The sequence below is a fragment of the Adiantum capillus-veneris genome, chromosome 16 (assembly GCF_014529385.1).
Source record: "Adiantum capillus-veneris isolate H3 chromosome 16, ASM1452938v2, whole genome shotgun sequence".
In the NCBI taxonomy this organism is placed as follows: Eukaryota; Viridiplantae; Streptophyta; class Polypodiopsida; order Polypodiales; family Pteridaceae; genus Adiantum; species Adiantum capillus-veneris.
Window position 1 is genome coordinate 59,187,428 of NC_140946.1, and position 14,291 is coordinate 59,201,718.

Here is a 14,291-nt window from a genome sequence, read left to right on the forward strand (position 1 = left end):
GCTTTGTTCTCGCGATCAAATCTTGCTTGACTTTCTTTTTCTTCCAAGTCGTACTGACGCTCTATGGCTGCCATTTCTTCTTCATAGTCACGATCTATGGCTGCCATTTCTTCTTCGTAGGCCTTTCTTTCTGCTTCTCTTACTTGGTCCAACTCCTCCATACGAGTTAGCGCAATCCTTGACGTAGATGGGAAAGGGAGAGGGTCGAAAAAACCTCCTGGTGGGGAAAATTCTTCGCCTCTCTCAAGCTCATCACCTCCAAGCGACGTATCCATTCCGCTTCGAGTGATGACCATTCTGAAGTCGTGGGTTCTTGTGCGTTCTTGTGGTCTTGGGTTCTTAAGTTCATGAGGAACTTGGGTTCTTGCGGGTCGTGGGTTCTTGAGGGTCTTGAGGTTCTTGAGGGTTTTCTTTCGCTTGCAATCTGTGTTAGAGAAGGATCTTCTCTTCACCCGAGTTCTGCTCTTTTCCGCGGGCGCACCCTTGGCAGCCTTGCGCTCACACCAAGGTTTCTTTTTCCCACCTCACGTCGATTGGCCGGCCGCTTAGTGCACGGTCCGCTCTCAATGAGTGAAACGAGGCACAAGGGGAGGCTGGACAAGCCATTCTTTCCTGGGATTCCTGTCACTCTTCAAAAACACGATTAGGAATCGACTCGCCCAAGCGAACTTGGGTTCGTGCAACCGCAACAAGCAAAAAAAAAATATGTGGTTCTTGTGGTTCTTTCCTTGAGTGATATAGAACACTGGCAAAGCTCTGATACCAATGTTAGGTGCAGCCGAATGAATGTTTGCGCTTTGCTCAAGATGAGTGCTCCGAATTGTGCTCAAGGTTCCTTTTGTTCTTATGGAAGGGAGAGCCTTCCGTTCTTAATGAGAGAATGCTATGATCACAAACAAAGTGAATGGACACTGTGCGTGCAAGTGAATGAGACTGAGAGATAGAGAGATGAGAGAGATACGACACTAGAGACGTTGTAAAACCCTCCTCCGAAGGCCCCACTCTCGTCGGCGAGAGTGGTCTACTTATGATTGCACAAATTGGTACAAACTGAATGCATGTGACTGATGCAAGTCTAGGCTAGGTGGTCAACGACGACGGGGATGACGAGGCCGACACTAGGGCTGAAATCTGCAATCTTCGATCTGCTGTCCAAAAACGCTATGGGCTGAAATCTGCGACTGAGCCAAAAACGCTGATTTGGGGGCTGTTTTTGGTAGATCTTTGACGCTGAAAATCTGCAGGTGTAGGGCTGAAAACTGAGGTTCTTCACGGCTGAAAAACTGAGGTCTTTACTGGGCTGACTCTGCTACACTTTAGGTGAAAATTGCTGGTCTTTATCTGCTGTTGAAACCCAAAAACGCCAGGGGATCTGATGATCAAAAACGCTAGCAGTTGTGGTCCTTGCAAAAACGCTAGGTGTTGGGTATTGTTGGCGATGCAGGTCTGATGCAAAAACGCCAGGCTGGGGGTGCTGTGCAAAAACGCCAGGTGAGGGAATCTGCTGCTTGGAGGGGAAAGTCCACCAAGGTTCTTGTGAGAAGTTGCCTACTGAGCTTGGCTCCTGTTGCCTCTTCTGCCAAATAGTGCTAGCTCTAGTTTGCTTATATATTTTCTTACCCAAATTGCCCTACCTACTTTTGTTGGAAAGTCACTTAAATTAATAAGTGAAAAATGTCAAAAATAGGGAAAATAGGCTAAATGCACTTGAAAAATCCCCTAACTCATTCTAATGGATTTTGATGTAAATACTGATGATCATGCTGTGTGCAACCAGAGGATATGCATCTATACTAAGTGACTGGGCATGTACGGTCTACGAATAGACTCACAAAAAGTGCCAGATCACTTCTAATCTAGACTGACTGGACTGACTGAACCCTGATCATGCTGTAGCTTGTCCATGGACACATAGGGTTGGATGTGTCACGTGACACTTCCTAAGCACAAAAGATAAGATTTTTGAAGCTGATGAGTATACGCGCGACTTAGACACGACTTTTGCCAAGGTCCGCGAGGCTTTGCAAAAATCTCAAGAAAGACAGAAAAAGGCAGCACATCGCCAGCGTCGCGATTTGAAATTGAAGGAGGATGATTGGGTGCTTTTACATTTTGAGAAGACATGCCTGAGAAAGAAGAAGGGAAAGGAGAAGCTTTTTCCAAATCTTAGTATGAGATACTATGGACTTTTCCAGATCTCTGAAAAGATCAATGATGTCTCCTTCCAACTGAAACTGCCTGACACTTGGAGGATTCACAATGCATTTCATGTGAGTCTCTTGAAACCTTTCAAAGGTGATGTGCTTGAAGATGGGGAGCCCGATGAGTAACCCGAAGTGGAGGAAAACGAGAAGATCATTGTTCCTGAACAGATTTTGGCACATAAGGACACAAAGAATAAGGCCGTTCTTGGTTAAATTCAAAGACTATCCTGCATTGGATGCGAAGTGGATGGAGAAGGAGGACCTAGCAGATACTCCTCAGATTGTGAAACTTTACCTTGAAGCTTTTGGTTTAGCATAGTTTATTCCAAATGGAACCCAGAATTCAGCTTGGCCGCAGATCTAGTGCAGTGGGATGCACAAGAGGGGAGTTACTCCGCTCCTTTGTCAACAGATGCCTTGATTTTTAGAATACTAGAGTCACTGATGTCTCTTTGAGCTTCAGGGATACTGAGAGCTGACAGTATTTTGTTGTATGACTTTATGGAATGAAATTCCGGAATATGAAACCGACTTGTTCTTGACTTGTTTTCAAGTGCACGAACTGATAGACGAAATGACTGCAGCATTTTGGTCTAAATGATCTCGAATAGACATGGTTGCAATAGGGGTTAGTCAATCGGGCATCGATGAGGTCCTGAGTGGATCTAGATGAGATTGCTAGCTACATTGCCGATAAATCATGGTCTAAGATCCGAATGAATGTTGAATGTCATGTGATGTCCTGTGATGTCAAGTGATGTCGTGTGATGTGACTATCGATTGACACATGTGCTACATGTGTGTTCCTAGTGCGTAAGTACTAACAGTCAGTGTTTGCTAAGACAGTTTATGGCTTCTGTCTGTTTTGCAGGCGTAATCGAGGGCGATTACAATGCTTTCAAGGAGGGGGTATGTCACAAACTGATGACGTGGCTTCCCAGTGCACACACACACACCCCCCTGTGGTGGACTGAAATGCTAACGTGGCTGCCAGTCCTGGGAATTGCAAAAAAGCAGGACACGTGGCAGGCTGTATGGACTGTGATGTCCTGTGATGTCAAGTGATGTCCTGTGATGTCGTGTGATGTGACTATCGATTGGCACATGTGCTACATGTGTGTTCCTAGTGCGTAAGTACTAACAGTCAGTGTCTGCTAAGACAGTTTATCGCTTCTATCTGTTTTGCAGCCGTAATCGAGGGCGATGACAATGCTTTCAAGGAGGGGGTATGTCACAAGCTGATGATGTGGCTTCCCAATGCACACACACACACACCCCTTGTGGTGGACTGAAATGCTAACGTGGCTACCAGTCCCGGGAATTGCAAAAAAGCAGGACACGTGGCAAGCTGTATGGACCCCCGTGATTTGCGGCGAGTTTTACGGCAAGCTGTTTTTGCTTTTGGCTACGCCACAGAGAGAGAGAGAGAGAGAGAGAGAGAGAGAGAGAGAGAGAGAGAGAGCTTTTTTTATTGCTTTATTTCTACATTAAGCAAGAGAAAGAGAGAGAGAACCTTTGCTTTATTTTGAAAGCTTTTAAACTTAGAAGCTTTTTGGGGATTTTGATTTTCAGTTTTTGGGCTTTGCTTTTAGAACCCCTTGTAATCTATAAATAAGTGGGTAGGCCACTCACAACTCAGAGCATCTGGACGCAGAGTCTGAGTGTGAGCGCCTGCCCGCACTCTTGTACTTTGAACACAGATTAATACAAAAAGAAATACCGAAAGGGCCGTCAGTCTTTGGGGCCAATATCTCTAGGCACAGAACTCCGCCAGCCAGTGTCGAATAAATTGTGAATTGTGAACTATTTTGAAGTGGTTATTTGGTGCTGTCGCGGTAGATTCTTGACTTGGAGTGTCCAAGTCTGTTATAGCTTTTGGGAACTTTGCTTTTGAGTTTGAAGCTTTTGGGGGCTCTGCTTCTAGCAACCCCATGTAATCTTTATAAGTGGCCTTTGGGGCTCATTACTCAGAGCATCTGGACGCAGAGTCTGAGAGTGAGCACCCTTGGGCTCTCTTTGTACATTGAACACAGATTAATATAAAAAGAAATACCGAAAAGGGCGCCAGTCTTTGGGGCCAATACCTCCGGGCACCAAAATACGGCACATCGTGTTGTCTTTGTGAACTGTTTTGAAGTGAATCTATGTTGTGTAGCGGTAGACTCTTGACTTAGGGTGTCCAAGTTTGTTACAAATAGCCATTACACCTGTCATTGGCAAACGTTGGTTGCATTGTCAGGGGTAATTGGGGTACGAGGACTTTTACATAATGCCCTTGGAAGGTCGTGACGTCCTCCTAGGAGTCCCTTGGTATCATATGAACACCGCCGTGGTCGATTATCGAGCAAAGAAAGCAACTTTGAGAAATGAAAAGGGCCAAAAAATTGAACTTGATGTAAAATTGAAGGGCGAGTCTATCCCTATTACATCGGCTTCGACCGTTTCCAAATTAATGAAATCCAGTCTCTTTGTTTACTCGATCTACTTGAAAGAGTTAAATGATGAACACATAATGAACATGTCTAAAATTGATAAAGAATGCCAAGATTTTGTCCACACTCATGTCAATTGCTTCTCTGAGGGCCTGAGGATCACACTATTGATCTGATACCTAGAAGCACACCACCGAACCGGCCACCTTACCGTGTTAGCCGAGCCTAGAATGAAGAGATTATGAACCAAGTAAAAGACCTTCTGCAAAAGAGTCTTATCCAGCCGAGTACTTCACCCTACTCCTCTCCAGTGTTGTTGGTTTTAAAGAAAAACGGATCTTGGCGAATGTGCATTGATTGCAGAGACTGCCTACAAGAATCCTCTTGTTTCAGCAAGATTGATTTAAACAGCGTATAATATCATATCCGAATCGCAGCGGGAGATGTCCACAAGACAGTCTTCGGGACGAGCTTTGGTTTATATAAATTTTTGGTGATGCCTTTTGGCCTCACCAATGCTCCAGCGACTTTCAACCGAATGATGGATAGGTTTTCAGAGAGTACACATCGTTTGTCGGCACTTTATTTGATGACATTATAGTCTTCTCCAAGGATGAAGCAGAACATAGACACCATCTGCTTCAAGTCTTTCAGGCATTGCGAGATAAAAAGTTAGTTATCAATGCCAAAAAGAGTGAATTTTTCTTGCCGGAGATACACTTTTTGGGACACATCGTCTCAGCAACAGGAGTACACATGGACCCGGCCAAGATTGAGACTATACGTGATTGGCCCGATTTGAAGAATGTTCATGAAGTTAGAAGCTTCTTGGACTTATGTTCTTACTACCGGCGGTTCATTTGAAAGTTTGCAGAGGTAGCTTTTCTTTGCACATTTTAATGTAAGGAGTCTCTTTCTTGTGGGGATCCACAGAGGTGACTGACTGCCTTTCAGACATTGAAAGAGAAATTGACTACTAGACCAGTATTGACTTTGTCGGATTTGCAAAAGTCATTTGAAGTATATTGTGATGCGGCCATGTGATTGCCTATAAAAGCCGATTGTTTTCGAGGCCAGAATTGACAGCTCAGATCTATGAGAAAGAGCTTTTGGCAGTGATCCATGCTCTTACTCAGTGGCAACATTACCTACTCCAAAATACAGCGGTCTTGCATAAAACCTATCTGTGAAGCATGGATGAGATCGGGCATAAAGGGTTTCAAGCGCATATTGATCATGCGAGCAAAGATCATATACATGGCAGACATGAGAATGATCGGTCATCACTATCGGAGGGACGATGTATCTGCGCCTTTCACTATAAGAGAAATCAGTCCCGAAAGCATAGAGGCAGTCTTCTCTCCTGTGTCAAATATGTGTTGTAAACCGAAAAGCATAGCAGGGCTGAGAGAATCACAGAACTGCAGAAAGAACTGTCTAGTCAACCCATCCTCTCCAAGAAAAGAGACACCATCAAGGCCAAGCACTGCGTCATGCATCTCCTACATAGAGAAGGGGGCTAGTAACTTATGGCACATAAGCTCTGTAACCACTAGCTACACATGAGGCCAAACTTCTTCTCTCTCGCGCAAAATATCATCAGCAGTAAACAAATGCTCAAAATAATATGAAGCTATATCAAGGACCTCATCAAGATCCGTATGTAACCTGTTTGCAGAATCACGTAAGGCTCTAATGAAAGTCCTTTGGGACGCCTCGGAAGTGTGCAAAGAAATCCTTATTCATCCTATCCGCTTTGGATATCCATGTCGAGACCGAAGCATGATAGGTGAATTCGGGTTTCTTAGTCTGAATGTGACTAAGTGTCTCTCTAGTGTCAACCTCTCGCTCTCCCAGGAACTCATCTCCTGGAAACTCAGCTCAAACGGTCTTGTGACTCGCTCCTTGCGGAACACGCCTCATCGCCACTCTGTAGTTGTCTATTTGCAAGTCTCGGAAGACACAATGATACATGTAACCACAAGGGACGCGGGAGCTACAAAACCAGTGTGTGTCCATGTAAGGATTCTAGGTACTAATCCTTTATTAAGTACTTAAACTCATGATTAAGACTTAAGAAACTGAACTGAACTCAAAGAAAGAATTAGAAGACTCTGTGTTGATTGATTGAATGACTTGTTGAAAACTAAGTACAATAGGCTCCTTATATAGGAGACGAAGAGACACAAATGGAAAAGACACGTCTCCTGGTGAAGAGACATGACTTTAGACGTAAAGACACATCCTTTCGGCGAAGAGCTGCAACCATTGGGCGAAGAGTCGCACCCGTAGAGCGAAGGGGTGTGACCAGTCGTCGAAGGAGTGTGGCTTTTGACGAAGAGGCACGTCTCTTGAGCGAAGGGTCGTGACCATCCAAGCGTAGGGGTCCTCCTTGGCATGGCACTTCGCGTATCTGCAACTAGGAGTAGATGTAATATTGCAACATAGTCACAATCGTGACATTCCCTCCCTCTTTAAATAAAACCCAGGGTAGTTGAAGAAACTCCGGGAAGAAGGAAATGTATTGTTGTTGTGCTTCTGCATCCAAAGCTCTTTCTGTTAAGTCCCATGTCATGGCACTGTTATTGACCATGACTATTTTGCCAAACTGAAAACTAATCATATCTGCAACTTGATTAGTGCCTTTGTTGAAGTCATTTGTAACTTCGAGCTTTGTCCAATAAAAGATTGAATCTGTATCTCCTTCGAGTGAAATTAGTGGTAAATTGTCTTGAGTTTTCTGTTTAGTCATGACCACTAGTTGGGAATTTGTAAGGTGTTCCATTGGTTTGTCTGGAACACTAAAATCCTCCTGAAGGAATGTCATAGACTGAGACAGAGTAGTGTTTGGAGGTATATCCATCTGTAGAGGTTTATCTTTGGAACAAGTTGTGTCCAAAGATTCAATTGCAGCGACTAAAGTCGTGCTGCAAGAGTCTGTATCTGCTTTATCCTTTGCACCGCTGAAGGTAAGGACTGATATCTTCGAGTTTGAAGAATTATCATTCACCACTGCATTTGGTATCTGTTCAGAAACAAAGACTGTATTTTGCAAGGGTGGTGACGAGGCGAATTTTCCTGCCTGGATCACGGCCACAAGACCTGGAATCTTCTGAATCTTCAGCTGTTTCAACGGGTATTAAGGCTTCCAATTGAGAAGGGGGAGGTTGAGGGAGTTGTTGCCTCTTAGACCTCTGAAGGATCCTCTTGCACAAGGAAAGGATCAACAAATCTTCAACTTTACCACCATCAGACAAGAAAGACTTACATGTAGGGCATGGCTTGCGGGGGGGATTTGTCCAGCATCGTAGCATTCACGACCAAGTACTCGACTAGGGTCGGATATATGTGCCACTAAGTAAGCCCATCTGGATATTGTTGATGATCCTTTGGAAGCTTCATATTGCTGCTTTTGTTGCTGATGATTCGAATAAGAAGTTGATTGCATAGAACTGTAGCATTTCCAAGAATATTCATGATGAGACTTTTGCTGCTCGCGTGAAGGTACTTTGTGTCTAATTGTCTCTGAGAAACAATGCTTTGGGTGAGAAAATTTCGGTTCCAAAGACTTATGTTTGAGTGGTTCTTTCTGGTCGACCACTGAAGCATCGGAAGAATTGTTCGAGAAGTTGTTGGTTGACTCCGAGAAGGGGTTTACATTTGCATCTGATCCAAGCGAGTGTGAATCAATGCAAGGCTTGATGAAATTGCTGCCATCTGCTTTTTGAAAACTGCTATTGGATCCTCGGGTAAAATATTGTCGTCGCCATCTTGTGATTCGATCATGTCGACTATTCAGCGAAAGTAATTTTTTTGCCGAATAAGCTTAAGAACTGATACTTTAAGAGTAGGAACTCCTTTTGGAGCAGGTTCCGGCTCTTGCCGAGGCTCAGGAACAAGAACAGGAACTGAAACTGGTTCAGGCAATGGAAGTGGTTCCGGAGCCGACAGAGGCAGAAGAGGATTTCATGGGAGAATCTCCACGGGTATCTCGTCTATGTATGAAAGAAACAGAACGGGCACATCAAAGGCTTTTTTGCATCCATGAGGAGTGTGAGGCCGGCCCGCAATTACTGCAGCCAGGGTGCATATGAGAGGTAGCGCACCATCTGTGAATTGCTAGCATCACTTGCTGATTGACCCCTTGTTTTTTTTTTCCCTTAAAAGAACGCTGCTGATTGGAGTAAAAATGTGTATAAATTTGGGGCAAGCCAAAAAAAACTTGGCCGGCCAATCTGGGGCTTAAATTGTTAGGTATTTTTTTAATGCCTTGAATAAGTTGCGCTGCTGTCTTGATGCGCAAAAGGGTCCAGCAAAGCAGCGTTAAAAAAAACACTCAACGAATAGTTGCCAGCACAAAGGTCAAATTTAGCGATTGGTGAGGAGACGCCTGGCTGAAGGGTGTGCGTAGGGAAGAGACATGCAAAGAAGCACGAGAGGGTGCGATCTTCTGCAGGGGGCGAGACTTTGGGCAGCCACCAGCGGGTAGAGGTGCCAAGAGGTAAGAGGGTGTGTCCCTTCACCGAGGGGTGTGCGCCCCGGCCCCCTTCACCAAGGAAGGCAACACATGAAGAGGCATGCGCGGAACGAGGACCTGCTACCGGGCCACGCCTGTAGAGAATCAGCAAGCACGTGAGCCCAAGCTTCGGGTAAGAGATGCACGTCATATTTCTGCAAGGCAATGTTTGCTTCGGGAGCGGGTAAGGTTAAGTACGCCGGCTAGTATCCATCAGGAAAGCCCACCTTTCTTCTGCTTCCATACAACTGCGGGAAGGGGGGGAGAGGGTAGCGGCGAGGGTGAGAGCTCACAATCTTCAGGTCCCGGGAAAAAATTTGCTCTAATACCACAATAAGGATTCTAGGTACTAATCCTTTATTAAGTACTTAAACTCATGATTAAGACTTAAGAAACTGAGCTGAACTCAAAGAAAGACTTAGAAGACTCTGTGTTGATTGATTGAATGACTTGTTGAAAACTAAGTACAATAGGCTCCTTATATAGGAGACGAAGAGACACAAATGAAAAGACACGTCTCTCGGTGAAGAGACATGACTTTAGACGTAAAGACACATCCTTTCGGCGAAGAGCTGCAACCATTGGGCGAAGAGTCGCACCCGTAGAGCGAAGGGGTGTGACCAATCGCTCGTCAAAGGAGTGTGGCTTTTGACAAAGAGGCACGTCTCTTGAGCGAAGGGTCGTGACCATCCAAGCGTAGGGGTCCTCCTTGGCATGGCACTTCGCGTATCTGCAACTAGGAGTAGATGTAATATTGCAACAGTCACAATCGTGACAGTCCAAACATCCTGGATCAACTGAGACAATGAAGCATCCTCTAACACGATGTCAGGTAAGCGTGATGCGCGTCTAGGCATAGAGGAAGTCTTCAAATCTCAAATGAAATGAGACTTGGGCATGATCAGAGAGCACTGTACCACACCAAAGTGTAACTGTCCCACCATGAGATGTTGCCCAGGCGCCCACATAAAATTTATCTAGTCGCTCAAGAAGACAATTGAACTGCCTTCTAAAACCCCACGAAAACGTCAATGACTCTGGAGGCGAGTCACAGATGAAGTATGCCAGGCATCTGTACCAAAAACTGCATAAAGAAATTTGTCCCAAGTATCTCTCTCACAGTGCTACATATGGTAAAGATGGGAGTTGATTGGCTCGCCAGTCCTCAATGGTCCCTAAATTGTTGAAATCCCCGCCAACAACCCACAAATCCACAGTAGGCTATCAGGGAGACATGCTATCAGGGAGACAGGCTGTCGAGGTGGTGGATGTGGTGCTACAGGAGGCGGTGCCCACCAAAAGGTATGGCGACAAAGGGCTTTCTGCCAACCCTCCACTACGCCAAAAGGTGGGGGAAGTTGCGGTCAGGGCGACAAGGAGAGTGGAAAGGGCAGAGGGAGTCTCTCACCATGTGCCCAAATTGGTGGCACCTGAGACACTGATTTGGGCGATCTGTAACCACCAACCTCTGTACACAGACCTCCCAACAGAAGAGACACGACCACTGCAAGAAGACTCTACACCAAAAATACAGGAGAGAGAGAGCCTCTAGCCATCCCTAGCAATGATCAACAGGGCTATGGCATTCTTCAAACTGCAAGCAAAAGCGGTATATGGTGCAAATCTGAAGGCAAGGCGGGAACCACCCAACACACCCACCAACCCCCACCCATCAAAACAATTCCAAACCTAAAACACCCATCAAACAAAAGAAAAAACAAAAAAGGACATGCAGTAAACAAACAGAACACACAAACATACATACACGCACACCTCAACCACAAGCAGTCATGCAAAACGCACTTACCCCAAATGCCGCAAATCCACAAGGCTCAAGCACAAGCATCACACATAAAAGAAATAAGGCATTGTTGGGAGTTTTTTGAAAAGAATTTTTGTGCTCTTCTTTCATGGCTAGACAATGGAGATCATGCGTCACTATTCGATGGCTCTTCATTTTCAGCTTGAAGTGGTTGCTATGAGGATACGCCTATCAACATCAGTGGTTATCAGAGTTTTCAAGTAACGACCAGATATGTGTTTTGCCATCATGCACTTGGGTGGATGATGTTAATGTTTTGAAGGATATTACATGATTTGCTTGCTTGTGGTTTCTATCTCTCTGTTGTGAGAGTTTTTATTCACATGGAATGTCAAAGTTTGATGATTGGTTGGCTAAGTTATTTAACTCTTGCCTATTAGTAAATGGTGCTATGTGCCATATGTCTGTATGGTTCCTCAGAAAATGGGAAATGAATGCTTGAGGCTTGCAAGTCAAAACCATTGCCAAGAGTAATGTCCGGAAACCTAGAGTAAGACCCAAAAGAAAAAACCTTGAAGGAAAGCTTGTACAAACTACAAAGGTGAGAAATCTTTTTGGTATAGAGGAATTCGGCTATTGTAGAAGTCGCTTTGTTGCAAGGTTAAAAACTGCCAAACTTTGGAACTTGCCAAGGGTTGCAAACAGTAGTAACCAAGTGGCAGTGCAACTGGCAGTAGCAAACGGGCACAAGGAATTTCCTGTCGCTTGTAGGAGTAGGACAGTGCGCTGGCTTCTGAAATTGTGTGCAAGAAGTTAATTAGGCCCCTGCGTAACCTCCATGGACGGGACAGCCGTTGTTTGAACCAAAAGCCACCTCACCTTAAAGTTGTAACTGACGACCTTAGCAGCGACAGTTTGCGGCTAATTGAGCGACAAATCAGCCACGTCACATTAATAGTAAGCGACAACGCACGGCAAGATATGCGATGGGTTGCTGCGGAAAGTGTGGCACGCCAAAGGCAGCAGCAGGAGCCAATACGCACAACAATATACTTGCCTTCCCAAGGGCAAAGGGGACCCTTGAGAGGGAGGGCTCTATAGGAAGAATGCCTACTTCTCAACACCCCTAGACAAGTAGAGCTTCATCCAATGTCGATACGTAAAACCTTTGTTGCTGCCCTGGCACAACACACCTCAATCTCACCGCCACTATCAAAGCAATCACCATGGGAGGTCCATTTGTTGCATGAGATGAAGAAACTACAAAGTGAAGTCGTTTCCATCAACCAAGAGCCTCTTTAAAGGACCGATAGCTAGTAGATTTGTAGTTTAAACTACAAGCAATGGAAGCAATACGACACGTAAAAACGACCACCAGCATGGAAAGTACTTTTCAAGAACAAGGAGACATGGATACACCTCCGATAAATCACAAAGTTTTGCTAAAGAAGTCTTGTCGCTTATTTATGAAGGGAAGAAAGTTAAACACGTGCAGAAATACATCAGAGTAGGTCACCTACGAAGGGCTGGGAAAAGCCTGGACAAGAGGAAGAACAAAATCGAGATGAAGAATACGCCATTTCCTCAAATTTCTAGTTAAAAGTAGGTCACCTACGAAGGGCTGGGAAAAGCCGGGTACTTAAAGTGTAGACAAACTCACCCCCCTTCAAGTAAAGAATGGAGCATTGAAGTTGTCTAAGTCAAAGAGGCACGAAAGAACGGGAAGTGGGCAATTTACTAAGAAGGAGAAGCTGTGATAATAGACTTTCTCACCAAAATACTCAAACCTAGTAAATCCCTCTTTAAGAAACTTGATTGTTATGTATCTTTTTTTGTAAGATGGGATATCCTCGATATGTAAAAGAAAGCCTCATTATGTAAAAGGCTTTGAGTTATGAGCCTTTTATTCTTGTTTTTTCCCCCACAATGGAATGTTTGTCAAAGGATTTTGTCCTACAGGTCGAGTTCAACCTCCAAAGGACGTTAATAGATCTCTCTCTCTCTCTCTCTCTCTCTCTCTCTCTCTCTCTCTCTCTCTCTCTCTCTCTCTCTCTCTCTCTCACCAAAAAAAAAAAACATCGTTAAAGATTTCCAAACACCGAAAGAAGTAGAAAGAGTTGATCATTCATGAATATTTAGATGTGGATTTACCCCCTATCTTGTATTCTTCTCTCGGATTCTTTTATGCTACTTTATTTTTCATTTTGATTGTGCCTTTGCACCAGTTCAGCCTCCAAAGGACGTTAATAGATCTCTCTCTCTCTCTCTCTCTCTCTCTCTCTCTCTCTCTCTCTCTCTCTCTCTCTCTCTCTCTCTCTCTCACACACACAGAGAGAGAGCACGAAGAAGGAGGTAAAGGGTGTTCGCTAGACGGTGTGCCCTTTTTGAGTGACGTTGCCTGGCTAGTGTGACCAAAATCAGCACACTCTCTCTCTCTCTCTCTCTCTCTCTCTCTCTCTCTCTCTCTCCCCCCAAAGAACGTATGCACACAAAGTACCTGGTGGTGGAGCGGGGGGTCGACGAACTGGAAACTTAATGCTAGGGATGCGCTTCGCGACCTCCTTCAAGGCTCCCATTTCGCCTGTCAAACTTCTACCGTTCTACGTCCTCTTGTGGAGTAACTTTAAATTCCTTATCTTAAAATTATTGTGGAGTACTTTAAATTCATTAAAATAAAATAAAATTATGGAGTAGCTTTGAATTCCTGAACTTAAAATTCTGAAAAAATTCTTATGGAGCTTGTAGGGGGTACCAGCTGATAAAAATTCAAATTAGTTTGGGAAGGAAAAGAAAAGGAAATTGAGCGGTGTTTGAGATGCCTTTTCTTGGAGTAGTGTATGATTCCTGAAGCTTCAACATGAGTCAATATGCCAGATATTGCAGCATGGACGATCTCTCTGCGTGTCTGGCATGAGGATGTGTTCCTCTCTCTTCTCTCTCTCTCTCTCTCTCTCTCTCTCTCTCTCTCTCTCTCTCTCTCTCAGTTGTTGCTCTCCGAAGTCCTGGCATAATGATGGGCGGCCCTGGAGGGCGTTAAACCCTATCCCAATCCCTTGGAAGCTAAACGCAGCATGATGATGGCAAAGGCGAGGCTCCCTGTGTTGGCAACGACGAGGGATTGTTGGAGCTGTTGCGGCAGGTGGTGGCACCCATCCTAGCAAGGACTCCCGAGAGTTGATGCAGAAGGTTCTCTCTCGCCCTCTCTCTCTCTCTCTTTCTGTCGCCACTCAGATTATCAAGAGCCCCGTTAAAAGCTAAGGGCTTCAAATCAAACCCATATTCATAGTAAAGCTCCCAACAAAGCTCTGTGCACTTTGTGACAAAGTGAACAATATTCATCACAATCTTACTTTTTACCATGAATACACCTAAAATCA

At 44.7% G+C, this 14,291-nt stretch overlaps 1 protein-coding gene across 1 annotated transcript in view; it reads right to left on the bottom strand.

The window, feature by feature from the left end:
• The window catches only part of LOC147439120 (uncharacterized), a 101,267-nt gene extending 87,700 nt beyond the window's left edge, over nucleotides 1–13,567 (bottom strand). The window contains exon 1 of the mRNA XM_086485022.1: nucleotides 13,412–13,567. Coding sequence (XP_086341148.1) covers nucleotides 13,412–13,490 — 79 coding nt within the window. The 5' untranslated portion in view covers nucleotides 13,491–13,567. The remainder of the gene's footprint in view (nucleotides 1–13,411) is intronic.
• Between the last annotated feature and the right edge of the window lie 724 nt (nucleotides 13,568–14,291).